The sequence below is a fragment of the Panicum virgatum genome, chromosome 6K (assembly GCF_016808335.1).
Source record: "Panicum virgatum strain AP13 chromosome 6K, P.virgatum_v5, whole genome shotgun sequence".
In the NCBI taxonomy this organism is placed as follows: Eukaryota; Viridiplantae; Streptophyta; class Magnoliopsida; order Poales; family Poaceae; genus Panicum; species Panicum virgatum.
In genome coordinates, this window is record NC_053141.1 from 9,129,197 (window position 1) to 9,144,983 (window position 15,787).

At 49.4% G+C, this 15,787-nt stretch overlaps 2 protein-coding genes across 2 annotated transcripts; one reads left to right on the top strand and one right to left on the bottom strand.

Annotated features, from left to right (window-relative positions):
- Positions 1-644: 644 nt before the first annotated feature.
- Positions 645-2,485, top strand: LOC120713203 (probable indole-3-pyruvate monooxygenase YUCCA5). Its single transcript, XM_039999208.1, has 2 exons — positions 645-791; positions 928-2,485. The coding sequence occupies exons 1-2, from the start codon at positions 645-647 to the stop codon at positions 2,455-2,457; spliced, it is 1,677 nt and encodes a 558-aa protein (XP_039855142.1). The 3' UTR covers positions 2,458-2,485.
- Positions 2,486-5,475: 2,990 nt separating this feature from the next.
- On the bottom strand, positions 5,476-9,935 carry LOC120713204 (zinc finger BED domain-containing protein RICESLEEPER 2-like). Its single transcript, XM_039999209.1, has 6 exons — positions 9,564-9,935; positions 8,654-8,764; positions 8,437-8,532; positions 8,149-8,306; positions 7,576-7,646; positions 5,476-7,485 (listed from the first exon to the last, which is right to left on the bottom strand). Exons 1-6 carry the CDS (start codon positions 9,933-9,935, stop codon positions 5,480-5,482), a joined length of 2,814 nt encoding a protein of 937 aa, XP_039855143.1. The 3' UTR covers positions 5,476-5,479.
- Between the last annotated feature and the right edge of the window lie 5,852 nt (positions 9,936-15,787).

A 15,787-nucleotide genomic window follows, 5' to 3' on the forward strand; every position in this document is an offset into this window, starting at 1 on the left:
AAGCACGGTTCGTTTAGGAACGACTCGCTTAAGCACGAAAATATTAACAGCCGTGTCGTGCCTGCCTATGGGCTGAAGTGCCGGCCCAGGCACGGCCCGAAATTGATTTAATCGGGCCGGGCCGGCTCGTTTGGCCGGCAGTTCGACGGCCCGAAAATATTTAAATAGAATTTGATAATGGATAACATAGTATTTAAGCAGGCCTATCGTGCTACCCATCGGGCCGATCGGGCCGTCTTTTTTCGAGCCGTGGCTGGACGCGTCCATGGGCTGACAGTGAGGCCCAGGCACGGCCCGGCTATAGTGCTCGTGCCGCCCGGGGCCTAATAATAATCGGACCCGGATCGTGCTGGAGTCAGACTAAATTGGGCCAGATTTCGGACTCCTATGGGCATCGGGCCAACGGCCAGGAGGGGCTGCAGCCCGCTCCTGCACCCCATTTTCCCGTCCAAGGACGTCCAACGCAGAGGCGCGGCCGACTTGTTGGCCCTCAGCCCACCACCGCCCGGCCTCTATAAAACCTCCCCTCCCCCCCCAACACACACACACACCCCCGACACACACACTTTGCGGCTCCGCTCGGCCCCTGGCAGCTCATAGTCTCATCCAGCGCGCGCTCCGCTCTTGTGATCTTAATTGTCCCCATGGCATCGGAGGCGCCCACGCCCATGGGCACGCCCGTCGTCGTCATGGGCAACATCGGCGCGCTCTACCGTGCCGTCGCAGCGCAGCTCGCCGACGTCCTCCGCCCAGGGGACGTTGCCGCGCTCGTCACTGATGACACCTACCAGGTAAGCACAGAGCACCCACCGATTACCAGCAGATTACTTCGTGTTGGTGCCATGGATCTAGACATCTCTGCAGATTACTTCGTCGTTGTTGTTGTGGAATGTGGATCTCGACATGTTTTTTTTTTATCCCCCGCAGTCAGATTTCATGTTCAGGCGGTTGTTGCGCATGGCGTTGCGCAGGGCGGGCGCCGAGGTGGAGATGGTCAGCCCGGGCGACACGCAGGAGGGGTTCGAGCTGCAGCTCTCCGCCGCCAACGCGCGCCTCCTCGTTACCAGCGCCAAGGGCAACGCCGCCGCGCAGGCCGCCGCGGCCAAGCTCGGCCTCGTCCACGTCACCGTCAGCCAGCTGCAGATGGAAGCGGAACGAGGACGCCAGGTACGCGTCCGCCTTACCGGCCTCCCGGGGTTGCCCGTGGGGCAGGACAACCTGGGCGAGAACGGCGCGCGCCTGGAGCCCGCCGGCAACGCGGGGCAGGTGTGCGTCATCGTCGGCGCCGGGCCCTCGGGGCTCGCCGCGGCCGCGTGCCTGCGCGACAAGAGCGTCCCCGCCGTCGTCCTCGAGCGTGGCGACCGCATCGCCCCGCTCTGGCATGAGCGTACCAACGAGCACCTACCCAAGAGGTTCTGCGAGCTTCCGCTCATGGAGTTCCCCGACGACTACCCGGAGTACATCACCGGCCTCCAGTACATCAAGTACCTCGAGGGCTACGCCGCCAAGTTCGAGATCAGGCCGGTGTTCAACACCACCGTGGTGTCGGCCCACTACGACAACACCTCCGGTCTGCGGCGCGTGAGCGTGCGCGCCGCAGACCCCGCCGTCGGCGACACGGAGTACATCGCCCGCTGCCTCGTCGTCGCCACCGGGGAGAACGCCGAGCGCGTCGTCCCGAAGATCCCGGGCCTGGGCGGCTTCGCCGGCGAGGTCACCCACGTCGGCGACTGCAAGTCCGGCGAGGCCTACCGCGGGAAGCGCGTGCTCGTCGTCGGCAGCGGGAACAGCGCCATGGATGTCGCGCGCGACCTCTGCGGCACGTACGGCGCCCGCCCCGCCGTGGTGGCGCGGGACGCCGTGCACGTCCTGCCCCTCGAGGTGTTCGGGACACCCACGCTGGAGCTCGCCAGCATGCTCCTCGATCGGTGGTGGATCCCGCTCTGGGCCGCGGACAAGATGCTGGCCGTCGCAGCTCGGCTCGCCCTCGGCGACCTCGCCAAGCTTGGCCTCCGCCGCCCCGCCGCCGGGCCGCTGGAGCGCACCGGCACCTGCGTCCGCACCCCGGTGTTCGACTGCGGCGCGCTCGAAGGCATCCGCGCCGGCGACATCGCCGTGGTCCCCGCCGTCGCCCGCTTCTGCGGCGGCAAGGTCGAGTTGGTGGACGGGCGAGCCCTCGACATCGACGCCGTCGTGCTCGCCACCGGGCGGCGCAGCAACTTGCCGCAAGCCGAGTGGCAAGGAGGCCGGATCAGCGGGTACCCCGCGACCGCCTTCCCCTGCGGCTGGGACGGACAGTGCGGGCTCTACGCCGTTGGCTTCTCGCGCCGCAGTTTCGGCGGCGCGTCCAAGGACGCCGTGCGCGTCGCGGAGGAAATCGCCGGCGCATGGAGGGAGAGGGAGGGGACCGAGCCCGCCGGCCACCGCGAGAGGAGGGGTGTCCACGTCGTCTTCTGAATTCTGATAGCCTCCCATCGGCAGGGATGTCCCTGTCGAGATAGTAGGAACGGAAAGAGCGTAGCTTTTATACTGTAATAGCCTTTCTGTTTTGTTTTCATTTCATTCGTGTTTGGAGCAAACAGTAGACCTTTTTGTGAGGATTGGACGAATCTTGAAGCGATTCATAGGATTAGTTTTCCTATGTGAATTTCCCTTACGAGCCCTCCGGAAAATAGAATCGCATTGGAAAAATCCAATGGATTCTTGCTGATTGTCATCAGATTTGGAGATCTCGGCACCTTTTAATGAAAAGTGGTACCGCCTTGCAGGGAAAGGATTAGGAGGCAGCTTGCCAAGGGGCTGGATTTAATGGATTCGTCTTGTAAATTTGCATCTAGTTATGCAATTATATTTATAATTAGCTTATATTTAATACTCATAATTAGTGTCTGAACATTCGATGTGATATGATAGAGACTAAACTTTAGTGAGAGTATCCAAATATGCTACGATTATTGGTCAAAAAGATTGTTGTGTGCACAACTAAACAAAGTGTGAGCTCCAAGCAGCTAGTATGTTGACCATTACCCCTCCTAATTGCATATGCTTTTTTTTCGAGAGGTTTTACCCGGCTTTTATAGAAAGCCATAAAGGTTTTGATACAGACGCAACTCTGACGGCTGGGGATTCCAGCTTACAACGTAGCTCAAAAGGCGACTAGCAGACACACTGATGGAAAGTCTAGAGTTCGGAACAAAACGAGTAAACGAAGCTACAAGAACCGGCTTTAGCAAAAGCCTGCATCTCCCCACCGAGAAAAGCTAGAAAAAAAAGGTGCAGAACAGAGAAAGCGCTAATCCCCGAAGACGCCATCGTCCTCCCCCCTCTTCTTGACGAAGTATTGGATCCACACGCGCAGCTTGTCTGCCAGACCATCAAGTCGTTCCCGCTCCCCAGCTTTTAGCAACACCCGCCACTTCTGCATGTATGTTAAGATTTTGTAAAGTATATTAGTCGGGTCCCTTACAAAAACTTTTTCGATCGCCATCTTGTTCCTGACGGTCCAAAGCCCCCAAAAAATGATAGCAAAACCAAAGAGTTTGAATTTATATTGAGGAGAGTTCAAAGGTAACCAGCTCTCTAAGAGTTCCTGCATTGAGTTTGGGACCCTCTCCCAACCCAAAGCTTCCTTAAAAGAGATCCAAACAAAACGGGCCATATGGCAATCAAAGAAGATATGGTCTGAATTCTCAGGAACCCCACAAAGACAGCTGGTTATTGTGCCCGAATTGCATGTGCTCGAACTGTTTATTCTTAATTTGCTTTCACCATCTGGCAATTTATTGCCATGCAGACCTTCCGGCCATCACGTTTGTTTCTACGGCGCCACTATCAGATTCCCTCTCTTCTCTCTTCGTCTAATGGCACGCGTATTTGGACAAAAGCACTACATAGTCCACAAGAATAGAACCCATATAAAACAAATTTTAGTCGTTACTATTTATATAATATTAAAAGCAAAGCCTACCCAACCAATTGGTCGTCCAGCTGCTAATATATCAAGCGTGCTGCTGCAGTTTTGAGCGCTTGCCAGCTTGAGATGATGATACATACACTAACTACCATTAGTCAAAAAGTTTTTACATCCATTAGTAGGGCTGGAGTTTGCACCTATTAGAGGATCTTTTAATGAGGAAAAAGCTAAACGTAATGAATAGCCTTGCAGTTGCTGGCAAAGGATTAGTAAGGGCGGTTTTACCACTGAGATAACATAAAACTAATGATGGCCTCGAGACGGAGCGGTCGATACGCGCACGACCAGCGTCCCCCTCCCATGGGTCCCACTATCAGATTCCCTCTCTCCTCATCTCTTCTTCCAATGGCACGTGTATTTGGACAAAAGTACTCCATAGTCTACCAGAATAGAACCCATACAAAGCGATCTTTAGTTGTTAGTATTTATATAATAATCTCGCGTACACAAGGGGCGAAGCTAAAACTGAATTGAGGGGGTGCGCTCTGTTCATGGATTTGCTGCGAGCTCTATTATTTACATAGTAAAAAATGATGATTAACACTAAATTTTTATTCTGGTGTGGATGCGTGGGCACCCATTGTGATGTATATAGCTCCGCCCCTGCTGTAGAATTGGATTTACGCCAGGCCGCGAAACAAAAGGTAAGAGCGCGGGAGCAGGGGGTGGTCCCGCGGCTATGCGAGGCTCAAGGCTCTGCATTACTTTGGAAGGCACATTCAACGCAACCTGTTCTGCATATTGAATTACCGTTTTTTCACCCCGTATCATGCCATGAAATAACTAAAAGGTCCAAATTCTGAATAATGCAACAAGCATGAAACTCACCCTGCAAGGGGTCCGGATCGGAGCGCCCCTGTTGGCAACCCTCTGCTCCGTCTGAGTAGAAAGAGGTTCACAGATCGAACCGCCCCTCACGTTATTAAAGCCCAACTGCCCCACGGGGCACCTAGGGTCGAACCAACCACACACGTGTATGTTTTTGCTTTTAGCTGGTAATTTGGTTTTTTTAACAAGGATGACAATACTACCACACCGTTACGGGAACAATAAAACTACATGACACTTGGAATCCCATACATAACGATGTTTAACAAGATAGGTAAGTTTAATTCCACACAAACACTTGGAATTGAAGTTCCACAAAGCAGATTAAGATAGACTAAAAACAAAACATCTGGAATGGCATTCCTGCTGTAGAGTCTGGGCAACTTAAGCGACGGCCTCAAAGAAAGCCTTCCCAGGAACTCGCTTCTCAAGCCAGCCATGGTTACCAAGCAACTGCACAAAGGTTAAAAAAAAAAGAAGTCAACAAAATCAGATTACTTGCACTGCTCATGCTCTTGAGATGAACGAACAATCTAATACATTATTGCAGTTCAGAGAGGTTGAAAAAGGAAAAGGTTACTAATTCATGTCTAACACGACATAGGTTTACACATTCCACATTGATATAAATAATTTTGAAGTGGATCTCTCCCACTCTAAAGCAATGCACAGCTTACCTTATTGCAGTTCAGTTACCATCTCGCCCATTATGAAGTCATTGATGGACGCCATAGAAAACTCTGTTGATTTACCTTCTGCCCGGTACCAGTCCTGGGTGCAAATCAGTGCTTCAACAGCCTCAGGCGTCAAGCTGCTACGGAAGTCACTGATTATTCGTTCACTAGTGCTAAAAGCAGATTCCGCAGCTACAGAAGAAGCTGGGATGGCTAGCAGATCCCTTGCTATGCAGGCTAGAATTGGATACTTGGTTGCATTACCCATCCACCACTTTAAAATGTCAAATTCTTGAGAACGTGGTATTGGGTTCTCCTCCAAATACCTATCAAGCTCCGTGGTCATATGGGATTGAAGATCACTACTAAGCTGTTGATCCCAAACAGCCCATGGATCATTCTTCATGGAAGGCACTGCCTGCTCAGCACTTTGCGCAGCACCTTGTTCAGCTGCATTGGACTCCTTTCCTTGAGAAGAATATGATTGAAACAACTGACGGACTAGACTCTCAACCCTTTCAAATCTTTGCTTGGCTTTCTTTGGAAATGATTCCTTGAAAAGGAAGTCAATGAATTTTAGCTTAAACCTAGGATCAAACACAACGGGTACACAAAACACTATATATGACTTATTCCAGTATTTGTTGAATTTTGACCTCATTGCTTCTAACACTGTGACAATTTCAGCAATTTTACCTGAGTACTCTTGTTGCAAAGCTAACTTGATTTTCCACATCAGATGGAAATAGAGATTGGAGGTGGGATATTTGGTACCAGATATGACATTTGTTGCATCCTTAAAGACCTTCAGCAGCCTACAGAGAACCTCAGCCTTCTCCCATTCCTCTTCGGATGGAGCATATGTGTACTTTTGATCCTCACTTTTTAACTTCTCAAAAGCAACTTTGTACTTCAGAGCTGTTTTCAGCATCAACAGCGTTGAGTTCCATCTTGTGGTAATGTCAAGACCAGGCTTCTTCTTGCATGTAATCCGTTCTGCTGCAATTATTTCCTTGAACATTTGTTTACGCGATTGTGAAGAACGAATATACTTTACACTTTCACGAATGTTTTCAACAACAGATTCCACAACTTTGAGCCCATCCTTGACAATGAGATTGATGACATGCCCCGCACACCGGTGGTGAAGCAACTTCCCTTCTGCTGGTATCAATTTCTTGTCCACCAGATTATGCTTCAACAAGTCCATCATTGTACCATTTGCTGCAGCATTGTCAAGTGTTATTGCAAATAATTTATCTTCTATTGACCAATCTTGAATGCAGTTTTGAATATTGTTCAGAAGCTCATTTCCAGTGTGGGGTGTTTTCACATCGATAAACTTGATTATCCTTTTTTGCAACCTCCAGTCCATATCAATGAAGTGACAAGTTACAACAATGTACCCAAGTGTTTGGTTGCTTGTCCACATATCCGTAGTCAACGAGAACCTACATCCTGCATTCTTCAATGTTTCTTTGAGTGCAACCTTCTTCTCATGAAAGGCTTTAATGCAACCATTCCTAACTGTAGTTCTGCATGGCACTTTGAACAATGGGTTGAGACTTGCCACAAAACTTCTAAATCCATCATATTCTGTAAAGAGGAAGGGAATCTCATGTAATGATATCATCCGCATAAGCAAACTCCGTGATACATCTGGGTCATAGCTCCAATCCTTCAAACTAGTGCCACAAGGAGACCTCAATGTAGAACTCAAGTCCTGCACTATTCTGAGAGCCCTGCTCCGTTTCTTACATCTTCTCAAGTGGGTTAGAAGAGAACTTGTGCCTGCACCACGTTTGGCAGCCATCAGAGTATCACAATGTTTGCACCTGCCTTGCACAACCACCACATCTTCAATTATTGGTTCAAATTCTTTCCAGCAAGCGGATCTGAAATTTTTGGTTGCCCTATCAATTGCTGCTTGGATTGATGGATTGATCCCCTCAGACTGGCCATGGCTATTGTCAGCCTCAACATCACACATGTCAATATGTTCATCGAAACCTATCAATAAAAGACACAACATGTTCATGTCTATCACAAATTCACAAGCCCGTTGTGCAAGCAGTTTATATTTAAGCACATAGTACTCACCATCATTAGTGCTTGTGCCAGTTGGGCTTCTGTCGACCACACGATATTCGGTCGCAAGAGTAGGGATTTCGCTGTGGGATAGTAGCAATAAAACATCGTTAGTGCAATAAAAAAAGAGCAGCACAAAAAATGGGAAAATATACAATTGCAGTACTAAAATCATGGAGCAATTTCAGCACTAAAAAGATATCAGCAACAAGTACGCAAACAAAGCATGCAGGATTCTAGGAAGTAGGAAGCATGCAGGTCACAGAAAGTAGGGAAAATAAACTTGAAAAAAATGAATAAGCCATCTGAACTGTCATTCACAGAAATATTGTTGAAACAAATCCTATTTGGAATAGCCACTATTCACTTTCAGATGATTTGAACACGAATAGCAAACTGTATTCAGGAATGGAACTACTGATTTCAAGGGAGAACAGGCCATTACAAATATAGCACGCAGCAAAACAAGGTCAACCCACTTCACAACATTCACTGAGGAGCTTCAGAAATGGCTATAGGAAAAGAACAACGAGCAGAAGATGGCTATAGGAAAAGAAAGAGCATACGAATCAAAGGATATCTCACCATGGATCATCTTGCGATGGCAGAGGGGTGGGATCCAAGCTTTGAGGATTCTCGTTGTGGCGGCGAGGTGATGGAGTCAGGGCTGAATGGTCCGGAGGCAATACCAATGGTGTAGATGTAGATGCCTGCACCTCAGCCACGAACTTCTTGTACGAGTTCTGCGATTCACAGAAAACATCAGAAATTCAGAATTATTGGGACCAACAAGTGACCGATGATGACATCAGTATCAACTATCAATTACAACTACGACAAAACAGCAGATGAAACGGACGAGATCGGAGGTACCTTCACCACCTCGGCGCGCTCGGCGATCTTGTCGGCCACCTTCTTGTGCTCCTTGTCCGCCTCCTCCGCCAGCTGCACGCAGCCATGCGTCTGCATCTGAACACGCAGGCAGCAGCAGGTGAAATTGAAACCACATCGCATCTGACAAGCTCATGGTAATTGGTAAGCGACGAGGGGGATCGGAGTGGCGCGGAACGGGGAGCCGGGGGCCACCCACCTTGACGCGCTTGGAGAGGCGGGAGTGGGACGGGGACGGGGAGCCCCTGGTCCTGGGCTTCTCCGGCGAGAGCGAGGGCAAGAGGAAGCTGAGGTCGGCGGCGGGCGACGGCTATTGGTGGATCCACAAGGCAGGGGCACGCACGGCCCCCTCCCCTCCTCTCACCCGACCGCGGGACTCTGCACACACCCGCCTCGGGATCTCAGGGCGGAGCTCGCCGCGCTGCGGGACCCTGCACGCGTGGCCGCCTCCGCGTGGCAGCTGCGCCCAACGTGCGCTGCCCCCTGGCGCCCCCGCCGCGGGCCGCCTGCAGGCCGTGCCGCCGCCCCCTGTGACGGCCGGCGGAGCGCTGTTGTCGTGACTCGTGAGGGAGGAGGAGGGGCGGCGCTGTCGCGGGAGGAGGGCGCCGTCGGGTCGACCCTAGGGTCGATTGGGATCGATCGGATCTCAACCCTACCGTCCCTCTTCTGGTTAGGGTCGAACCGCTTCGGCCCATGGGCTAAAATGAGGAGAGGATCGACTTCACAAGTGGGTCGACCCGGACCCTTGGCAGACTGACATGAAACATAAGATTTAGTCCTGAACGCAGCACACACCAGATTCCGAGTACGCTTCTGACGGAGCAGCCGCCTCCTATCCTATAAACGTGTACGCGCGTTGTGATCCACGAAGCTGATTCTACAGTCAACCGTGAGTTTCTAAACTCACGGTCGACTCCACAAACTCGCCTACCACAAAAGTGATCCGACGACTCCTTCCCTGTTTCTTTTTTTTCCCAATCACTCGCTGCTCCTTCTCCTCTTCCTTTTTTCTTCTCTTCACTTCTCCTCCCCGCCGCCCGCCGCCTGGGCTCGGCCGTCCCCGCCGCACGCCGCCTGGGCCCGGCAGCCCCCGCCGCGGCCTCCCCAACCTCCGCGCGCCGCCCCTCCTGACTCCCTCCGGCGGCACGACGGCCGGCTCTGAAGCGGCGTCGAATCCGCGCCGGAGCGGTGCTCCCGGGCGGGGCCGCGGTGGCAGAGTGGGGGAGCGGCGCCGCGGGCCGGCGGTACGGCGGCTCTGCAGTGGAGCGGCGTGCCCGGGCGGGGACGCGGCGACGGGGCGTGCGAACGGCGCGCGGCGGAGGAAGTGACGGCGGATCCGCGGCGGCGGCAGCTGGGGAGCGACGCGAGGCGAGCCGGCGACGCCGGATCTGCGGTGGCGGTAGCGGGGGAGCGGCGCGCGGCGGCTGGCGACGGCGGATCCGCGCCGCTCCGGTGGCGCGCGGCGGATCCGCCGTCGCCATCACTAGTTTTTTGTCTTTTTTTTCTGATACAAGTATTTTACCTGAGTTTTTTTTATTTTTTATTTTTTCCCTTTTTTATTTTTTTATTCAAAACATTTTGTATTCGAGTTATTTATTTTCTGAATGTAAAATTTGTTTCGTGAGATTTTTTAATTTTTTTATGTAAAATTTTTTCGATTGAAATTTTTTTAATTTGTTCGTACAATTGTTTTTCGATTTTTTTCTCTTGAAGGTTCTCTGTTTCCTAATTGTTTTTCAAAAAGTTTTCTGCTCTCCAATTTTTTTCTTTGATTTTCCATCTTAAATTTTTTTCTCGTCAAAATTTTCTGTTTTTTTTCTCAAATTTTTTTCTTGAAAAAATTTCTTGAAATCAGAAAACGACAAAAAATTTACTAAAATAGGAAAAAACGAACGGTCGGAAAATCGACCGTACGGAACTCCTCCATACGGTTGACCGGTTCCCGTTGCGATCGGCGGGCAATGCAACTATGCAAGCCCGTACTCTTCCCGCACCGAAGCACGAGTAGCCACACCTACATTGTGATGGAACCGCCAAATTAAAATTCCAAATTAAGCGTAATGGCCGTCATTTGAACACATCGGGCACATTAGCTTAATGGTTTAATTTGGCGATCATTTCTCAACCCACGGCCCGATCGAAACAACACCGGAAGTCCCACGCGAAGGCGGGCGCAGATGGTAGAAGCATGACAAAATACTTGAAAATATACAAGGATGACAACCGATAACGAGAGTTTTACAAATTTAGTTCAAAACGCAAGCTCACGTAATTTACATAAATTACATAATTTACAAATTTTTCATAGCGTAGCCGAGCTCAAATGAAAAAGAAAACATACAACTACATTAATTCACTGGTTCAGTTCTAAGACCACCGGCCAGACCGGTACATCTCACCGGTCAGACCGGTGCTACCTGGCCTAAGCAACCACCGGTCAGACCGGTCCACTGACCGGTCAGACCGGTCGAAACAAAACTGGGGGCTGCACACCCTGCCCTTAAGTGTGCAACCCGCCAAATCCCTAATCCAAGGGTCTCTATCCACCACTTCCCACCCCTCTGCATCTCTGCGGATAAATTTGACGCAGCAGGGGCAGAAATTGACGTCAGGGTGCCCTGAAATAAAATATGGTGGCAACAAACCCTGAGCAACTAATACTCAGCAAGACTTACCCGACCCGTGGGTATAACTTAGCCCACATACCTAGACACGCAAGGCTTTTGGCTGGTGGTTATTTTACAGAAAAGCAACTAAAGTAATTCCTTACTTTCATTATTTTAGCCCCAAATTCTATATATATTTAAATTAACTCTAATCTAATATTTGCATGAACCAACTATAACAAATATGGTGGTGCAATCAACATAATTCAATATGTTCAACACTATATACAGATAGCTCACATTCTAACATTTTGCTACGATGCAGCAAAGAGATCAAGACCCTCATAACCGCAAAACACGGCGAATCGATTCGATTTAACCTTATAAGGTAGACCTAACCAACACGACACGCGTATGCCCCGTCGGACCAGACGCACCAACCCTTCCCCTCCCCACCTCGAACAACAGAACCACCCCACCTTCATATAGTCAGCCGAGCTCAACGTGAGACTACCAAAAGTAAACATATGCATCCCGTTTCTCCGCGACTACTCGACTCGCCCTAAGGGGTGGTGATGCAGTTCTATACTTTCGAAGCGAGGCAGTACTAGGCTTACCGGTTTCGACTACCTCCTACTCCCGACATGCGGTTAGTACAGTTCAATCCTGCTGGCATACCTATATATCATCATCATTCCCCGCCTGGTCTCAAATTTACATCATCTCCATATCAAATTCAATACTCATATGCGGGAATACAAATATATCTTAAGTCTCGCGAGTAACCGGAAATTACTCGACTTCTAAATATCCTATATCTCGCGAGTGACCGAAAAATCACTCGACTTCTATTAAGCATAGCAATGCTATCGGCCTATCCATACTAGTATAAGGCCCAGGATGACCTAGGGATCATGCAACTAGGGTTTCAAACAATTCCTAAACGTAATGAACAAGTAATAGATACATATATAGGTGTCATAAAGTTAAAATAGTAGATTGTGCACCGGGGCTTGCCATGAGTCTGCTGCTCAGTGCTATGGTGAATTGGGCCTTGGGCCGGCTCCTCACGATCCTCCTGCTGCAGGGCTTGCCCCCGTGGCTCCCGTGGCTCCCGTGGCTCCGCAACCACCTCGTACACAATTTCCTCCGCCGCGGCTGCTACACGTATGCATATGCATATGACATGAGAGTATGCATGCATGATTTATAACAATTACAAGTAACCAATAACCAAATTCATTTCTATCTATTTTCACTGATAAACCCTGATTTAACCCTCTCAGCCTTGCTAGCACCGGTCAGACCGGTATACCAAACCGGTCAGACCGGTGCACAATAACTTGAATCCCAGGCACCTTAGGGAGGGAATCGTGGAGAGGACCACATCCCATGCCGATTTGATCTCTTTCCCGGCCTTGGAATCAAGTTGGGGTGAGGATTTGGGACTCTAGGGCTTGGGGAGAGGGGTGAGCTCGGGGAAGGTGAGTGAGAGAGCTGGGGAGGATGAGTGAGTTGTTGGGAGAGAGAAGAGTGGTTTAAATGATGTGGGGCAACAAAACGGTTGAGTCAGCCCCCAACCGGTCAGACCGGTTGCCCAGACCGGTCAGACCGGTCTGGCCCAGGCTGACAGAATCAAGTTTGAGTTGGTGATTTGTCGCATGAGTTTTGAACTAATGACTGTGGTTAGTTTAATTACAGGTGATTAACACCTGTGGTGCTACAATCCTACCCCCTAACAGAAATCTCGTCCCGAGATTTAGAATGAACATGCCAAATTGAAAGATAGGATTGGGTGGGTACCTTGATATGCTTGTAGCAATTCAGGACATTTTGACCGAACAAATTCCTCCGTCTCCCAAGTAGCTTCCCGCTCGGAGTGATTACTCCATTGCACCTTATAGAAGTTGCTCGTTTGATGTTGAGTGACCCGGGTCTTGCAATCAACAATTTTCACTGGGTGCTCTGGATATACCAGATCGGGCTCTAATTGTAACTCTTCTATATCAACAATTTTGGTGGGAACACGGAGGCATTTCCTAAGCGGATAAGTGAGCAGGAAGCTCTAGGCGGTATGCCACTGGTCCACACTGCTCACTAATAAGAAAAGGCCCAACATAGCGAGGGGCGAGCTTTCCCTTCACACCGAATCGTTGAGCCCATTTCATTGGAGATACCCGGAGATAGACATGATCCCCCACTTGAAACAGGATAGATTGACGCTTCTTGTCTGCGTAACTCTTTTGTCGGGATTGGGCAGTCTTCAAATTTTCCTGAATAACCCGAACCTGCTCTTCTGCTTCATTTACCATATCGGGCCCAAAGAAAGTTCTCTCCCCAGCTTCTGACCAATTCAATGACGTTCTGCATTTCCGTCCATATAAGGCCTCAAATGGAGCCATCTTGATGCTTGTTGATAACTATTGTTATAAGCAAACTCGACCAATGGCAAGCACTCATCCCATTTTTGATCATAGGTGAGCACACATGCTCTAAGCATGTCCTCAAATATTTGATTTATCCTTTCTGTCTAGCCGTCAGTCTTGGGATGATAAGCTGAACTGTGGAGGAGCTGAGTGCCGAGGGCGGCGTGAAAGTGCTCCCAGAACCGGGCAATGAACTGAGCACCCCGGTCTGAAATGATTGTCTTTGGAATTCCATGCAGACTCACAATACGATCCAGATATAACTAGGCATATTGCTTCACTGTATGTGTGGTCTTTAGCGGCAGAAAATGCGCGGTCCTGTGAGACGATCCACAATAACCCATATCGAGTCATACCCCTTGGAAGTTTTGGGTAGACCGACAATGAAATCCATACTAATATCCTCCCACTTCCAGGATGGAATACTCAATGGCTGCAAAGGACCGGATGATCTCAAGTAGCTCGCCTTAACCCTTCTACTGGTGTCGCATTCTGACACATACCTAGCGATTTCCCGCTTCATCCTTGTCCACCAAAATCGCTGTTTCAGATCCTGATATATTTTGTTGCTGCCAGGATGGATAGAATACCAAGAGAGATGAGCCTCATCGAGAATCTACTTTCGAAGCTCCAGATCTTTAGGTACTACTAGTGGGTTCTTAAACCATAAAACACCCTCGTCATCTAGATGGAAACATGCCACTCGAGGGTCATTTTCTCCAAGCCTTTGCCTATTCTTTCCCATGCCAATATTGTTTTTCTGAGCCGCAATAATATGATCTCGAAGTGTTGGAGTGAGCTTAACATTAGCAAGAGTACCCTCAGACACCATAGTCAAGTTCATCTTCTCCATTTCTTGGCACAAAGTGTCATGCACTGCTGTGGCTGAGATGCAACTGCAACTGGCTTTACGACTCAATGCATCGGCTACAACATTAGTCTTGCCCGGGTGATAATGAATCTCCAGGTCATAATCCTTTATTAACTCCAACCATCACCTCTGGAGCAAATTTAGCTCGCTCTAGGTGAAGATATACCTGAGACTCTTATGGTCTAAGTATATATGAACAGAGTTGCCTAGAAGATAATGGCGCCAGATTTTTAATGCATGCACCACTGCTGCTAATTCCAGATCATGCGTGGCATAATTCTCCTCATGCCGCCTGAGGGCTCTGGAAGCATAAGCAATTACCCTCTGGTCTTGCATGAGTACACAGCCGAGGCCCATACCTGTTACATTTGATACATATCAAGGGCCGAATAATAGCCGGCTGGATTAAACAGGGGTGAGGACACAGTGGGGACTCGTACCTGATGCATCACAATATACATCAAAGGGCCGAGTAATATCCGGCTGAGCCAGGATAGGGGCAGACGTCAGAAGCTTTCTCGGGGTCTGAAAAGCCTGCTCATATTTGTCGTCCCAAACAAACTTTACCCCTATCTTAAGCAATTCCGTCATGGGCCTAGCAATTTTAGAGAACTCCGCTACAAACTGGCGATAATAGCCTGCTAGCCCAAGGAAACTCCGAATCTCTGAAACAGACTCTGGAGTCTTCCAATTCAATACATCTTGAATTTTGCCTGGGTCCACAGAGATACCCGCCTCAGAGATAATATGGCCCAAGAACAGAACCTCCTTAAATCAGAAATCACATTTACTGAATTTAACATATAACTTATGCTCTCTGAGACATTGGAGAACAATGCGAAGATGCTCAGCATATTCTTCTTCATTCTTGAAATATATAAGAATGCCGTCAATGAAAATCACGACAAACTTATCCAGTTCAGGCATGAATACCAAATTCATGAGGTACATGAAGTGAGCAGGGGCATTCGTCAGCCCAAATGACATAACCAGATACTCATAGGGCCCATATCTGGTGGAGAAGGCCGTCTTGGGAATATCCTCAGCTCTAATCTTTATCTGATGACAACCATAGTGGAGGTCAATTTTTGAAAATACCTTGGCCCCGAATAGCTGATCAAACAGAATATCAATTTTGGGAAGGGGATATTTGTTCTTGATTGTGACAGCATTCAAAAGCCTATAGTCCACACACAACCTAAGGCTTTGATCTTTCTTCTTAACAAAGAGCGCCGGACAGCCCCAAGGCGAAGTGCTAGGACGAATATATCCCTTATCAAGCAATTCTTGTAATTGCTTCTTTAACTCAACCAGCTCATTCGGTGGCATCCGATAAGGTCTTCGGGAAATTGGTGCTGTTCCCGGTTGCAATTTAATGGCAAACTCCACCTCACGATTAGGTGGCATCCCAGACAAATCATCTGGAAAAA